Source organism: Cucurbita pepo, chromosome LG19 (genome assembly GCF_002806865.2).
Source record: "Cucurbita pepo subsp. pepo cultivar mu-cu-16 chromosome LG19, ASM280686v2, whole genome shotgun sequence".
Taxonomy (NCBI): domain Eukaryota; kingdom Viridiplantae; phylum Streptophyta; class Magnoliopsida; order Cucurbitales; family Cucurbitaceae; genus Cucurbita; species Cucurbita pepo.
Genome location: NC_036656.1, coordinates 1,069,825 through 1,086,793, shown reverse-complemented (window position 1 = coordinate 1,086,793; position 16,969 = coordinate 1,069,825). Strand labels below are relative to the sequence as shown.

The 16,969-nt window shown below is 36.3% G+C and overlaps 1 protein-coding gene and 1 long non-coding RNA gene across 2 annotated transcripts; one reads left to right on the top strand and one right to left on the bottom strand.

The window, feature by feature from the left end:
- Window positions 1-193: 193 nt before the first annotated feature.
- On the bottom strand, window positions 194-798 carry LOC111782191. The gene is made up of 2 exons (XR_002813066.1): window positions 607-798; window positions 194-461 (listed from the first exon to the last, which is right to left on the bottom strand). It is a non-coding gene; the product is annotated as an uncharacterized LOC111782191 (long non-coding RNA).
- Window positions 799-5,367: 4,569 nt separating this feature from the next.
- On the top strand, window positions 5,368-15,998 carry LOC111781291 (protein SCAR2-like). Its single transcript, XM_023661802.1, has 9 exons — window positions 5,368-5,713; window positions 8,565-8,728; window positions 9,525-9,648; window positions 9,734-9,863; window positions 10,828-10,889; window positions 10,994-14,855; window positions 14,937-15,023; window positions 15,278-15,382; window positions 15,453-15,998. The coding sequence occupies exons 1-9, from the start codon at window positions 5,559-5,561 to the stop codon at window positions 15,504-15,506; spliced, it is 4,743 nt and encodes a 1,580-aa protein (XP_023517570.1). The 5' UTR covers window positions 5,368-5,558; the 3' UTR covers window positions 15,507-15,998.
- Window positions 15,999-16,969: the final 971 nt, after the last annotated feature.

Below are 16,969 nucleotides of genomic sequence, written 5' to 3'. Positions count from 1 at the left end.
ACGGGTGAGAGCTTTGAGCTTACAACTCATTGCTTTATTCTTCTCGATTACTCTGATGAGCTTTCATTCTCATCAAAGTCTTGCATGACAATTAAGGCTCGTGTCTTGTAAGTTACGTCAAATGCTTGTCTATTGTTTCTATAATCGCTTACCTTCATACCAATATGAACACAATTTTTACAAATAAACCATGATAGTTTCGAATAGGGAGCTTTTTTATATTTCATTATAGTGATCTCCAATAATATTTCCCCAATCCTGCACTTGTTTATGAAGTGAACAATCTAAAAAGAATTTCAACACAATTGAAACAAACCCTCTAACGGGAGAAAATCATTTTAAACTCACACAAACGACAGAACTCATCTCAAACTCACCTAACCTAAGTCATAGGATGTGAGATTTCACATCGGTTGGAGAAGGGAACGAAACATTCTTGATAAGGGTGTGGAAACTTCTCTCTACCAAAAGAAAAGTCCAAAGAAGACAACATCTGTTAGTTGAGACTGTTACATAGTTAAAAGCCAGAAACAGAGCTCGAAGAAACCCCAGAACCGAAACCCTAGAACCCAATGGCATAAAGTAAAAGAAAGTGAAGTATCTGACCTGAAGCTGAAGCAGAAGCAGAAGCCTAAGTGATTAAGGTGCAGAGGTCAAGATGGGGAAGAGGGGCACATGAAGAACCAACTCAAAAAGGCATCTTATTTTGTGATTTACATGAGCATTTTGGGTTGAGTCAGTACAGCACGTGCCCTGCTTCTCCATCTTGCTCTTCACACACCTTCTCAGATTCATAGCAGAAGTGGGTGTCTTTAGTTCTGCTGCTACAAATTAATTAAAGGCCTTACTTGGGACTGGGACCTCAAACCTTACCCACCTGCCCTTTCCACAACTTGGAACTTATAGGACCACTCCCTTATCTTCTTCTCTTATTTTCTATAACCTATACATTTTTTTTAGGATATTTTTGGGTTAAAATCACTTAAATTTAGTCTTTGCTGTTTTTAACGAGCCTTATAACAACTCAAGTCCACTCACATTGTCCTCTTTGAGCTTTCCCTTCAAGGTTTTTAAAACGCGTTTATAAAGAATACTTAGTTTCCCTCTCCAACTGATATGAGATCTCACGTAAAGGTAGTCTTCGTTCTTAATTTTTGGAGTAAATTTTTATTTAACTTAGAACAAAATTATAGTTTAAAGTGAATAGGTATATATATGTATGTATATAATACACGAAAGAATAGCTAAAACGAAAGAATATACGTCGATTATTGTATGTTATCAAATGAGTTGAGTAGAGTTTTTTTTAGTAAAACAAATATGAGATATGAAAGATTTGAACCTCTAATCTCAAATGAAAGAATATACATTGATAATTGGTGAGCTATATTATAACAACCCAGCCCACCACTAGCAGATATTGTTCTCTTTGTCCTTTTTGTTTCAGGCTTCCCCTTTAAGGTTTTTAAAATGGATTAAAAATATTGAGGGAAAGCCCAAAGAGGATAATATCTGTTAGCGGTGACTTAAGCTGTTACATATACTCATGTTAACAACTATGCTCGAATCATGAACAAGTTTCTCTTTATGCTAAATAATATAATTCAACCTATGAATAGTTTTAACCGATTAGAAGTTTAAATTCTCGAACCTATATGTTATGAAAAAGATAGCGCTATACATTTGCCTATGTTTTTTGAGCTGCTTCTGACCACAGAACATGCAATTGTTTATGTCTTTATCTTATGAAATGTTGCTGTCTCAAATCTCCCAATCTTCATTATTGTTTCTTTCTATAAATAATATCATACAATAATGAATAAAAAAGTCAAATCTAAGCTTATTCTCCATCACTATAAATGTCTCGATTACAAATTTTCGATCACGACTCTCTACAACGGTATGATATTATTCACTTTAAGCATAAACTCTTATGACTTTGCTCTGGGCTTCCCCGAAATGCCTCATATCAAGAGAGATAGTATTCCTCACTTATAAACCCACGATCTTCCACTAAATTAACCAATGTGGGACTCACTCTCAATAATCCTCAACAATCCTCCCTCGAACAAAGTACACTATAAGCCTTCCCTGAGGCTTATGGAGCTCTCGAATAGCCTCCCCTTAATCAAGACTCGACTCCTTTCTCCGGAGCCCTCGAACAAAGTAACACCCTTTGTTCGACACGTTAGTCACTTTTGACTACACCTTCGAGACTCACAATTCTGTTTGATATTTGAGAATTCTATTGACATGTCTAACTTTAGGGTATGGCTCTGATACCATGTTTAGTTGAATGACACTTTGACCTATATGGATTACGACCGTATTTATAGATGAGTATAATGAGGTTGTGACCCATATAGGTTATAGTGCCTATATATATATATATACCAACAAGATATATATGTATTTTTTATGACTCAATCATAAATCTCAAATTTAAGCATGTTAGCTTAGAGCAATCTTATGTTAGGTAACGTTCGAAAATTTTTCTTAGGAAGCATGCGAGTAAAGATAAAACATACTGAAAGGACCCGTGTTAGTCTATGGAGATGATATTCACTCTAAGAAGTACTTTTAGACGAGTAGATAATGTAATTATGTTGTAGGAGAATATTGGGTCCATCAGATACCAAACTAGATTCCAAATCTAGGGTTGACTCCTGAAACACGAGGCATTACACCTATAAAGTTACATTGCAATGCGACCACGTAAAATTTTAGACCTATATAAGATGCTTTCTTAAACTCGGTTCATGGAGTCAATCTAATTTAAGTGTTCTAAAATCAGTCCGAAACAATGTTAAATATTATTAATTGTTCATAACAGTAGTTAACCTTTCATGATCTTGCGTACATTAGAAACGGTTTTGAGACCGTTTAAAATGGTCAAAACGAGCCAATCAAGCTAATTGAAGCTATACCGAGCCTATGCAAACCACACGTGGCCATGTTCTTGTATTTGGGTGTTTTCCTAGAAGGACCTTCTTCAGGTCCAATTCCTCTTAGCCCATGATGAATTCAATCAATCTTCATCAATGGGCTCATGAAAAAAATAGATTTTAATCTAAACTCGGGCCGGTGAGAGACTTAACCAAATAGAAAACAAAAAAACATAATATCACGAGATGAAATTCACTAATTTTAGTGTAAGTTGAGTAAGAACTTGAAGAATAGGGTCCACTCTCTCGGGGGCTTGACAGAGATTTGACTTATATAGTTAGATTCTATACAAATTGTTCATTAGATAATTAGTGATATTTAAGGTGTAACCTCGAGAATTTTAAAACTATAGATATGAAGCTGAAATTCTTACCACTATAGAACTATCCCGACCCTCGATAATTTAATTAACCTAAATTCGATGAGTGATTTGCAAATAAGCCCCTATACTTGTAGGTAATTGACTTCCTTTCTAACTATAATATCATGCTTGATATCAAGATTGGCATGAATAATTATTGATTCAAACTTTGTTTCATGCTCCAATTGAAGTTTTCTTCTAATGATTATCTTTGTTTTTTTGTTTCTGATTCAAAGTCAATACAATGGACGGTCGTGATGAACTGAGAACATGAACATACAATGGGATCGGAGTACCCGATAACTAACGGCAANAAAAAAAAAAAAAAAAAAAAAAAAAAAAAAAAAAAAAAAAAAAAAAAAAAACACGATCCGATACAGCCAGCACCAAATAAGCGGGACGATGTGTTTTCTAAGCTACGTCGTTTTTATTTTTTTATTTTATTTTATTTATTCCTCCTCCTATAAATTGGATTTTTTTATTGTTAAAAATCTATTTTTTTTTTTAATTGAGTTTTAACGAGAGACCTCCCGGAAAAACTTGAATTATACGATCCATCCATCGATCCAGGATGAAAGGGGCGATCTTGTAGCTTTTGGTCTATATAGATAAATTGTCAGGTGCTCTGTTTTATTTTTCCGTTGAAGTCGAGAAACTCGAAACTTAAACGAGTCACTCATCTCTCGTTTTGTCGGGTATACTACGAAAAATAACAAGGATCGTGACCCATTATACAAAATTTAGGGTATTGTAGAGTAGGATGAGGATTCCATACTGTTTGAGAGTATATTCGAATGTTTTGTAAGAAATACTCACACTTTTATTAAAACCAATCAAGAAGATGAAACTACTGAAAACTCGAGAGCTACTTTATCCTTTCTAACAACGACAACCGTGTCGATTGTGATTCTGTGAGGTCACTGACAAGTAGAGCGAATATCCTGTCTCAACGGTGAATCGATCATTTGATATTTTTTCTTACGAGAGGNTTTTTTTTTTTTTTTTTTTTTTTTTTTTTTTTTTTGCAACTCCTACCCGTTTATCTCTTCATAAGTCGTCGGCTCTAGTCTCGACTTTCCGAAACTTAATGATAATACTTCCAGTTGCATAGTTATAATAATAGAAGAAAAACAAAAAAAAGAAACCTTTCCATATTAATTTGTTTATAACATGACAAAATAATATATGGACAACAATTCGACATATTCATGTGCATACAAACGTTGTCATTTTCAAAAGTACCAATTTTTGTGAAATAAAAGAATAATAAAAGTGTCATCTTTAGAAATCACAAAGTACCCACTACATTCTAGTACTTATTTTTAAAATAATGCAATACTTTAGAAATTAAAAAAAAAATTAAAGTCGAGAAGCTTATTTTTAATAGAAATAAATCGACCCCTAACCTATAAAAAAAATTCATTTTTTCGGTTTTGAACATCCGACATTGTCTTGTACGGTTCACTCCAAGCATCAACTTCTTATTGTGTGTAATAGTTCAAACCCACCGCTAGTAGATATTGTCCACCTTAGCCCAAGCCCATTACTTTAAAATACGTTTACTAGCAAAATGTTTCACACCCTTTATAAGGATGATTTGATTGTCTCTTCGACCAATGTACGATCTCACAATCTACCCCCTTGAAAGTCCAACGTCCTTACTAGCACATCGCTCAGTGTCTCGCTCTGATACTATTTGTAACAAGCCAAACTCACCGCTAACATATATTATCCGTTGTGGCTCGTTACATGTCGCCATCAACCTCATGATTTTAAAACGCGTCTACTGCAATTTTGATAACTAAAAAGAAAAAATAAGTATCATATTAACTTTCCGTGAAGTAATTAATGGAAATTTGACGGAGAGATTAAAAAAGAAAGCTTAGGAGAAAGAAGAGCCTGAAATGCAAATGAAGCAAAGTTGAAGGACCAAAGTGTAAAATTCTAAAAAATATATTTATAATAATTAATAAATATATTTTAAGTGTAAAAAATGATGCATATAATTGAGAAGAGAGGTGAGGGAACATTAAATATACTCTTTCCAAACAGTGGCCGAGACAACCGTATATTAATTCATCCCTTCACATCTTTAATCGATTCCCAATTAACTCACCTTTCTCTCTCTCTCTCTTCGGTGCTTTTCCGGTGAGAAATGTAGTGGCGAGCACCATCGGAGCCCGGCGGTGAATTTCAGAATCAGTTGGATTGCAGTGTCGAGCTTGGGGACGAGTACGAGGAGGAAGAAGAAATGCCGCTGAGTAGGTACCAAATTAGGAACGAGTACGGCTTGGCGGATCCTGAGCTGTACAAGGCCGCCGATAAAGATGATCCCGAAGCTCTTCTTGAAGGAGTTGCCATGGCTGGCCTCGTTGGAGTCTTGCGCCAACTCGGTGACCTTGCGGAGTGAGATTTTCTTTCTTTCTTTCTTTTCTTTTTCGTTTTCTTTTACTACTACTGTTTTTCTTTTCTTTTTTAGTGGATTGTTCTGATTCTTCTCAATTGTGGATGTTTGATAATGAATGAGTGTTTCTTCTTGGAATTGGGGATGGTTTGTGAGTTGAATGATTGGAATGAGCGTTGAATTGAGAGGTTTGTGTTGAATCAGAGTTTTAGGAGTAAATTGTAGAATCAGTTGACCTTGCCTTAATTAGGTTTTGGATTTAAATTAATGTGATGAGTGAAATGCTGAACGCGAGAGATTTTTGGTTTGTTTCTAGAATTATCGGCTTGAATTCTCCTTCTTTCAATCCATTTTGCTCTTTCTGATAATTTAGTTTCCAAGTTATGTTCTTAAGACTATTTGATAACGACTAGCGACTCGTATACGACTTGATTAATAGCTGATTAACTACTCCATAATTCCTAAAACTTTATACTAATCTTTGGTTTGCCGTTTACATATGGGTAAAATATTTGCATAGATTCTAATCTTTACCTTCTCAAATTTTCTGTAGTTTTAATTGTAATTTTGGTAATGTTGATTAACTTCAGCAGCTGAGCTTCTTAATATTTCTGTTGAGGACTCTGAAAAATAATTGGCATGAGTTAATAAGCTTGACTTAACCAAAAGAACTTATTAACCTAGAGCGATTTTAGAATAAAGACTTGACTTAGCAAAAAGAACTTATTAACATAAACTGATCTTAGGATAAAGATTTAGTAGTTATTAATTTGAAAGTTTAGGAGATCAAGGATTTATGATTAGAAAAACTGAGTAGTTATTGATTTGAAAGTTTAGGAGATAAATTAAGAAGATTTAGTAGTTATTAATTTGAAAGTTTAGGAGATTGATTATGAAATCTCCTATAACTCTAAATACTCAGAAGAGGTAGGTTATTTAAAAAAAAAAAAAATAATAATAATAATAATTAATAAAGCACAAGTGCTTAAGGTTCCTCTATTCAAAAGCTCTTTTCCCTCAAGTTGTTCTTTAGATTCAGTTATTTGTTTCGACATATTTCGATCGTGGGCAATTTCCAACATTTGGTATAAGAGCTCGGATGTCGAAACAAATGTTGTCACCACACGAAGTTGCTGGAGGAGATGTGAAATAATAAGGAGCGGAAGGGAGGGGAGTGTAACGCTCTAGTACCCATTACTCACGAAGAGTAATTACGCAGCATGATCGATAAAGATGCGTGTTAACTTACAAGCTAGGGCATATGGGATGCCGTCGAGCATGGTACATATGTCTGAACAAGAGGTTAAAGAGTCTAAACTTCATGAAGTGCTCACAAGAACATAAGAAACGGTGGGGTTGAAACACTCATCGTTGGCGTGTACGTTGATGACCTGATCGTCACTGGCTGAAGTGTGGAAGGCGTCAAAGAGTTCAAGTAGCAAATGATGAAAGAATTTGAGATGACTGATCTCGAGTTACTCACATACTACCTCGGTATTGAAGTGGACCAAAGGAAAGATTGCATCACCCTAAAGTAATCGGCCTATGCTAAGAAGTTGTTGCCGCAATTTAAGATGACAGAATGCAACCCGACCAAGTATCCCATGGAAGCAAAGTTACAACTCAGGAAAGATGTTGAAGGAAGCTTGCTGAATTCCACTGAGTTTAGGCATGTCATCGGAAGTCTAAGGTACTTGACTCATACTTGTCCGGACCTTTCATACGCTGTTTGAATAATGAGTAGGTACATGGAAAAGCCCACTATGATGCATCAAGCGGTTAAGCACATTCTCCACTATGTGAAGGAAACCACAAGCTATGTGTTGAAGTATCAAAGAGGACGAGGTCCTGAAGAACTAGTCGGTTTTACTGATAGTGATTTAGTTGGAGACATTGACGATAGAAGAAGCACCGCACGAATGACGTTTTATCTCAACGGAAATTTGATCTCTTGGCAATCTAAGAAGCAACGAACTGTGACATTATCATTCTGTGAGACCGAGTTCATGGCAGCAACTGCTGCGTCATGCCAAGCATTATGGCTGAGAAATTTGTTGAGCGAAGGGACTAGAAGTGAACTAAAGCCAATAACTCTCTACATCGATAACAAATCCGCGATTGCACTGATGAAGAATCCAATATTTCACGGACGCAACAAACACATTGACACTTGCTTCCACTTCATGTGTGAGTGTATTGAGAAGAGACAAATCCTTGTGGAGTCCATATGCACTAGACAACAACGTGCAGATATTCTAACCGAGGCCCTAGCAAGGGTTAAGTATGTAGTGATGCAGGAATTGCTGGGAGTAAAAATTTCGAACAAAGTCAAGCTTATGGAGTAGAATGTGAGTTAATAAGCTTGACTTAGCAAAAGAAATTATTAACCTAGAGCGATTTTAGGATAAAGATCTAGTAGCTGTTAATTTGAAAGTTTAGGAGATCAATTAGGAAGATTTAGTAGTTATTGATTTGAAAGTTTAGGAGATCGATTAAGAAAGATTTGAAAGTTTAGGAGTTCGATTAGGAAGATTTAGTAGTTATTGATTTGAAAGTTTAGGAGATTGATTATGCAATCTCCCCTATATACTCTCTACTCATGAGATGTATGTTATTTAAAATAATAATAATAATAATAATAATAATAAAAAAGCATAACTGCTTAAGGTTCCTGTATTCCCCTCAAGTTGTTCTTCCGCTTCATTGTTTGTTTCGAAAGATTGTGAAAAATTGAAAGGATTTGTTTCAAATATTTTACTAGCGCTCTAGGACTCTTTTTCACCTCTATAGTATTTAAAGAGATTTCCCCCTTGAGATATGGCTTCATCTTTGTTTCTGTTTATTTGATAAAAGGTTTGCTGCTGAGGTATTCCACGACTTACATGAAGAGGTCATTTCAACGGCTGCACGAGGCCATGGTCTTATGATTCGTGTGCAGCAACTTGAGGCAGAAGTTCCTTCAATTGAGAAAGCATTTCTATCCCAAACAAATCATACATCTTTCTTCACTAGTGCAGGTTAGTCTATCGTATGTAATGTTATACTTTTACTAACAATCATGTCAATGTTGTAATTTTCGTTCTATATTTTCTATTATTTTAAAGAATGTGATGTAGGGACTTAGAAATTATTCCTCTTGATTTCAAACTACTTCTATAAACAAACAAACTCATGCTCACAGTCACTGCATCACTTCATGCAAAGGCAGCACTGAACTTTCATGTTCATTTTAAGATTTTGTAAAAATAGTCTTGCTATCTGGTTGTTGATTTATATACTTTAGTGCATATATGATCTGAATACTGATTTATGGTGTTAAAAACTTGCAACATATTGTTATTTGTTTCTTGAGGGCCGCATGCACCTTCATCATGATTAAGTAATTATATGTATTTTTCAAGTTCCGACGAATAATGCGAAGATTTTCTGAAAATGAGATATTGATTTATCACAGTTTGGTAGGAAGGTTGGAGCGAATATTGCAAGATCTAATTAACCTTTGTACTTAATGTTGGCTTTTTATGCATAGAAGGTTGCATGCATCTAGGCATGTTGAATGTGATTATTTATCCTATCGAATCTTTTTCATATTTAACCATTTTGATCTCACATTGGAATGACTCAAATTCTATTGTTTTTTTTTAGATAAGGGCTAGTATCATTAGATGAAACCATCCAACAAAATCTATTTTATGCTTATCTTGTTTGTTTGAAATGACTTCAGTTCATCTAAAATGAAATGAAGTTTGTATTTTGAGGGTTCAAACATCTTAAGGATAAACTCTTAAATCACAATCATGAATTATATTGCAGGACTTGACTGGCATCCTAATTTCCAGTCTGCACAAAATCTTGTTGCTCGTGGAGACTTGCCTCGGTTTGTCATGGATTCATATGAAGAATGCAGGGGCCCCCCACGTTTATTTCTTTTAGACAAGTATGTTAAACTTTTGTATAAATGTAAAAGAAATATGCCTCTAGGATTTAAAAAGAAATTCTTTGACTGTCTGCCTTTGGAATAGGTTTGATGTTGCAGGGGCTGGGGCATGTTTGAAGCGATACACTGACCCGTCAGTATTTAAAGTGGAATCCACGGCTTCTGAGAGATCAAATATGGTGCCTCAAAGGGAGAAGAAAATTCGTAAAGTGAAGGTATATTCAATATTGTAGTTAATTTAATGCAGCTCATCCATTGTCTCTCTCTTTCTCTTGCTCTTACTAATTTGACTGGTTGGGCACCTTTTTTTTAGGCTAATTTATTTGTTTATCTATTTGGTGACTGATTGTTTATTTAACAGATCAATATAGTCAACACGATACGTTGTAATTTTGTCAAATCATCCACGAGTCATTATTTTGTATGTCTTCTCTAAAGATTACTTTAATTGAATAATTATTAGTCACCTACAGAATATTTTTATTGAAAACTAAATTTGCATCTGGGTGGCTTATGTTTGAGCCTCTGCATGTGCAAGTTGCTTGTGTTGGATCTCTTAGAGAAGAGAAGTCGTGAAGTGTGAGTTAATAAGCTTGACTTAGCAAAAGAAGTTATTAACCTAGTGCGATTTTAGGATAAAGATTTAATAGTTATTAATTTGAAAGTTTAGGAGACCAATTAGAAAGATTTAGTAGTTATTGATTTGAAAGTTTAGTTGATCGATTACAAAGATTTAGTAGTTATTGATTTTAAAAGTTTAGGAGATCCATTAGGAAGATTTAGTAATTATTGATTTGAAAGTTTAGGAGATTGATTATGCAATCTCCACTATAAATACTCATGAGAGGTATGTTATTTACACAAAAACAAAAAAGAGAATTAATAAAGCATACATGCTTAAGGTTCCTCTATTCAAAAGCTCTCTCCCCTCAAGTTGTTCTTCCACTTCAGTTATCTGTTTCGACATATTTCGATCGTGGGCAATTTCCAACATAAAGTTTATTTACCCGTAGGGTTCTTAAATTCTTAGAGAAAATATGTTCATTTGGGCTCATCTTACCTATCAATTCTTGGACTGTCATTTATAGATGGTATACACACCCTTCCTGCTTAGTGAAACAACCATGCATGACAGTAATCTTTTTAGTTTTAAAATATGGCTGCTTTGCCTCCTAGCAGAAGAAAGGACCACGCTGGAGGAATGGAGGAACGCCAGAAATTGGACCAACATCCCATGCCAAGTAGGGTTTCTAATTCCTTTTTTCTTCAGGAAATTTTATCGACTTGTTCAACGACATATGCTCACTTATATATACTTAATTGCTAACGTCAAATTTTTCTATAGACTACATCAGTTGTTTTTGGAGGAGCGCATTGAAAGCTGTTTTAATGATCCTTCACGACTTGTAAAATTGAAGAAAAGGCAATTTAATGGATGTATTGACTCCAAAAATGGCAAAAGCTACATGGAAAAATTTTTGGAGACTCCTTCTCCAGAGCATAAGATGATTTATGAAGCATCTGTTGCTGCACCAACCTTGTATTCAATTTCAGATAATACCAATGAACTGGGGCTTAGAATACTTGATATCACTACGGTGAGTCCTGCAAGCAAGTCTCCTGGAAGGGTAAATACATGCTCATCATGTATAGCCCAAGAAGAAGAATTGAAAAGACCAATCAACGGTGATGTTTCTGGTGAGGAGATTTTGAAGGTGCCTGAATCAACTGCAGATGTTGAGATTGAGACAACTCCCAATCTACAAATGGTGGTGGTCGAAAACCATTTAGAATATGGAGAAGGAAAAATAGGGAGCAGTATAGATGGGTATCGTTCTGATGAGATAATCAGTGAAGTAGACAATTATGTAGATGCTCTTGCTACTATGGAGTCAGAAATGGAGACAGATAATGAACCTAGATCTAAAAATGTTAACCTTGAAAAACGGAGAAGTGAATCTGATGCAAATGCCGACCACCTAGAAACCCGAGCTCAAGTATCTGATTCACGATCCTTGATAAACTCATCAAGATCAGATGATGGTAACAGTTCATTCAAGAGAGAGCAATCCAGTTTTTCATGCTCTGATACAGTAAGTAGTTTGGCCGACAACACTCAGTATGATTCTGAAGGAACAGCTAAAGCATTACCTTCGATTTCTAAAGCATGTATGGTGGATGTTAAAAACATGCCATCTAATCGGGATTATACCTCTCATCCTTATGAAAGCAATGCTGATGAACTTGGAGTGCTTGATAACACCAGTGTTGATGAGAGAATCTCAAAATCTGAAGAAGTACTTGATGATTCATGTTGGGATCCAATTCCTCCTCAACCGCTGATAGACTCAGAATCATGCCCATCTCCATCCTTATTGGTGGAACCAAAGTTGTATAAAAAATCATCTACCAACCTTTTTGATGTTGATTCACAGACATCAAGTACGGAGACCGACCTAGGTTGTCATAAAGATAATCACCTTGATGTTTCCTCTGAGACTGTTAGTCGTGCTAACGACACAATGCTATCTGGAGATTATCATATTCGAGACAGGGAGGGCGTAGAAGTAGAGGCCACATCTGAAAATTCATTGCATCTTTCAAATGTCTTGGGGGAAGCTGTTGAGATTGAACCGGAAGGAAAGGTCAAGGATACAATGCTGCAAAAAGAATACCAGGATGATAGAGCTATTGACAAGCAAGCCTTGCCAGAAATTGGATCGTCTCCTATGTCTTTATTGCCCTCTGAGACTTTATATGTTTCTTCTACAAATGATTCTTCAGATGACAAATATAATGATGTTGTCCTGAAAGGCGATGATACCGTAGTGGTAGCTGAAGGAAAATATGATAACTTACCAGTAGATTTATCGCAGGATGACAACATTGAAGTAGCTGAAGCAAAACATGAAGACTTACAAACACGGGATTTGAAGGGTCAAGTGGAAAATGTAGCAGATGATGTTCTTCAAGTTGAACAAGGTTTGACAGAAACTGATGTAACATATTCTGTGAGAGACGCAAATAGCGTAGATATGACAACAGCAGCTGATGATACCTCGGATGAACCGCAACTCCGTTATCCAAATGATACAGTCCATGAGATGCATTTGGACACACGAGATTTTGTGACTGAAACGGTTCATTCAGAAGGTGTAACTTTGCCTACCACTTCTGTTTCCTCCCATGATGAACTTTCTTCGCCAGGTGATCTGGATCATGAGGATTCCATTAAGTACAGTAATTTTGCAACTGGAAAGGTTCAATCAGAGGAGTTGGTCGATTCGGTGAACTCTAGTGACGTTGTGACTGAAAAGGTTCTAGCAGATGCGGTGGTTAATACTGTGAACTTTGGCGACGTTGTGGCTGAAAAGGTACGAGAAGATGAGGTGATTGACTCTGTAAATTGTAGTGATGTTGCTTCTGGAAAGGATCGAGCAAAGGAGGTGGTCGATTTTATTAGCTGTAGTGATGTTACGACTGAAAAGATTCGAGCAGATGAGGTGGTTGATTCTGTAAACTGTAGCGATGTTGCGACTGTATGTGTTCAAGGGGATGGTGTGGTTTTGTCTACTTCAACTGTAGCTAAGACTGCTACTATATCTGAAGTCACACCCAAGAATTTAAATCATTTCAACCATGAAGAAAATGCAAGCATAGATAAACTTCCATCCGGAACATTTCAAGCAGATGAATTTGCGACTGTTAATGATGTGAATGAAGTTGTTAGCACGTCCTCGAATGGTCATTTATCCGTATCGGAGTATATGAAGAATGCTTTACCAGAAAATCATCCTGGCTTAGAGAATCCTTCTGCAAATCAAAATGAATTTAAAGATGCTTCAGATTGTTCTTTGGGATCATTAACTGGAAAGAAAGTAAATCCCTTAGAAGATGAATTGGTTTCTGGCTATCCAGGTTCAGGGATGAATGATGGCATTCATAATTTACCCGTGCCTATGCAAACCCGATGTACTTCAGTTATTAATGATCGTTCTTCTGGCCGAAAATCTTTGGAACTACAAAATTTGGAATCAGAATCCAATTCTTCCCATCAGGATGATCTTAAAGAGGGCAATGAATTTACATCACCAGATTTGCAAGCTAGACACAAGGAAACGGAACTTGTACAGGCAGATGTTGATGTTTCCAATTCTTCACACCTTGAACAGCGATCTTCAGGTCAATTAGATGAAGAAAAAGTTGAACTGGTAAAGTCTTCAAATCCTGTCCAACTGGTACAGCCTAAATGCAAAGCTAATGAAGCAACAAATCAAGCTGCACATGCTTTATCAGAGTTATATATACAACATCCTATTAGCGATCGCGATACGACTGATTCTACAATGGATACATTACAGCCCGTCTTACCTAGCTACGTCCTGCTGCCTGAGGTACCTCAAGTCGATGTGAATGAGATGCCACCACTGCCCCCTCTACCTCCAATGCAGTGGAGGTTAGGGAAGGTTCAACAAGTTTTTTCTGCCCCACCTAGAACTGAGGATCCATTTCACTTGATATTACCATCAAAAGCTGAAGAGACAGGTACATGTTTAGGATCGTCAAGTGCAGCGACTTTACAACCCGAGAGCCCTTTTCATGATAATAAGCTCACACATGAATCTGGTCATGTGGTACATACCGCAACACAACCTTCTCCATTCTCATTGCCCATGAGTAGCCAAGAAAACCTTGAATATAATTCTGCCACCATGGTGAAACAGTGTAACAGTCCGTTTTCATCATTACCGCCAATGTCCTCGGAAATTACGGAGCATGATTCTCTCAAGTCTGAAGGAGAAAAAGTACAGTCTGAATTGAAACTGCCTTCAGTAGGACGAACAAATGACGATTTAAATTGTAAAAGCGATAGTGGATCTTCAAATGGGCAGTCATTCCGACCGTTTAGTTACTCAGCATCAGAAAGCGTATTAAGGCCTGATATATCTCATCATTTATCACAGGATTTTGAAGGGGAACAAAGAAACTCCCATGCTATGATGGCGCCGATGTCATTCGTGAAGAACGATCAATCTCAGCACGATTTGCCAACTACAGAGGAAGAACTAGCTTCGTCTTCTAACACACCTCTTATGCCGTCAACCTCTGGGGTCAATATGCCGAATGGAAATCGACGTATTTCTAGTAAGCTACTTCGTCCACGAAGCCCTCTTATTGATGCTGTTGCTGCCCACGATAAAAGCAAGGTTCGATAATATTTCATTACGTATTTTGTGAACTTTTTTGGTGATGATGAGCTTGAATTAACTTTCTTAACCAATTTGCAGTTGAGAAAAGTTTCTGATCGGATACTTCCTGAAATTGGACCCAAGGTTGATGAAAGAGATTCACTGCTAGCACAGATTCGAACGAAGGTTGAAGCTGAACTTTTCTCTTGTTATCTTTGGCTTGTATTACTAAATACAAGTACTTATGTGAGATCCCACATCGCTTGGAGAAGAGAACGAAACATCCTTTATAAGGGTGTGGAAACCTCTCCCTAGCGGACACGTTTTAAAAATCTTGAGGGGAAGCCCGAAAGGAAAAGTCCAAAGAGGACAATATTTGTTAGTGGTGGACTTGGGCTGTTACGACTTAGCTAACAAAATATTCTGATTGTACTTTTCAGTCCTTCAGCTTGAAGCCCGCAGCCGTAACAAGACCGAGCGTGCAGGGTCCGAAAACCAATTTGAGGATGTCTGCTATCTTGGAGAAAGCAAACGCAATTCGCCAGGTATCTCTTTACCCCCGACCCCCAACCGTCTCTCTCTTTGAAATGGAACTTATTTGGAACTATTAAACAGGCATTGGCTGGAAGTGATGAAGATGATAGTGATAGTTGGAGTGATTCTGAATAAACTTAAGCTTCAATCCATAAATACTCCATCGCTGCTCTACCATGAACTGGGTTGAGATTTCTCTCATCAATGGTAATTTCAGTAGTTTAGTGTTCATCTTCTCTAAGCTTCATGTATGTAAAGCAGCCGTCACATGTCCTCACATGTTCATCGACAAAGCATTACACAACCCGCCACACGAACGGTATACAATGATGAGAATGAGATACGATACAAGGTAGGATCAACAAGAGCTGGACCAAGCAGTTTTTCATGGTATTTAGTAAAATCTTGGCAAATGTAAATGGTGTTGGAATGGCTTAGATTTTGGTTATGTTACATACTTTTTGTAGTAGAGCGTCTCATGCATATTTCTTTTCTGTCTCACCTTATACTTGTGTTGTGGCCCCATATATTATAATGGCCCTCCTTTCTTGGTACAGTGAAATTCTTTGGTTCTGGGACATTTATAACAGTATATATATATTAATGCTATACAGACATTTTTTTTTTTTTTTTTTTAGCACGGTGACTCAAGTTACTCTCTCGAACTAGATAAACTGTCATGTAAATCTAAGCTAACACAAAACTTTATTCATCGTGAAAAGAAACTACCTAGAAGTAAACGTTGTCTCATGGCTTCCACAATAGAAGTCATCATCCGATTAGTGGTTCCTTGCTTTTATTTGAAAAATGTTAGGAAAAGAATGAGTGTTTAAAATTACTCAGTAAGTGATCTCTCAACTAGGGTCGGAAAAATGTTGACTTAAATTCATGACTGTCTTTAGATTCTATTTTCATTTTCGATTAGAGTTGAATGTGTAGTACTTCTCTTTACAATTTCATGTACTTGCACGTAGATTAATTAGGTGGGCTCATTAACGTTCACTCTAGACCTGACTATAAGCTAGCGCACACTTACGCTGTCGAACGTGGAGGAAAGGAAGGAACACCAATAATATTATGGGTGTACGTGCTCGTACAATACATAACTAGACAAGTAATTTATGATTACGTGAGCATACAACATGTATGAGGTTTCGTAATTTAAACCATAAGCTTAGTGATATGATGCATGTTGGTGTTGTCCTACATTTCATGACTCTATTCTTTCACAAGATGTACATTCATAATCATGGTATTTCCGTCATATGGTATAAATATTTATAGTTCATGGTGTCTTGAATAACTATACATAATTGTATTGATGGTGCCTCGTATAGCATACACATGTTCATATCGATAGTACCTCGTATAACGTATACATAATCATATAAAATTATAACCGATCAAACATAGAGGAACACATATTATACAAATCATAAACAATGATTCAATCCAATAACACATCAATTTAATCCAATTCATGCATCAAATAATCCAATTTTTCTACTATTATTACATTCATAAACTAATCGAATCATAAAATTATAAGTTCATAAAAAATAAAAAAAAAACTTCCTTCTAATTCTAAAAGATACACA

Excerpts from the sequence above, each read along its gene's own strand:
- LOC111781291 (XM_023661802.1), top strand. The coding sequence starts at position 5,559 with ATGCCGCTGAGTAGGTACCAAATTAGGAACGAGTACGGCTTGGCGGAT. Across the intron at positions 5,714-8,564 it reads CAACTCGGTGACCTTGCGGA|GTTTGCTGCTGAGGTATTCC; the intron begins GTGAGATTTTCT and ends ATTTGATAAAAG. Across the intron at positions 15,383-15,452 it reads AAGCAAACGCAATTCGCCAG|GCATTGGCTGGAAGTGATGA; the intron begins GTATCTCTTTAC and ends ACTATTAAACAG.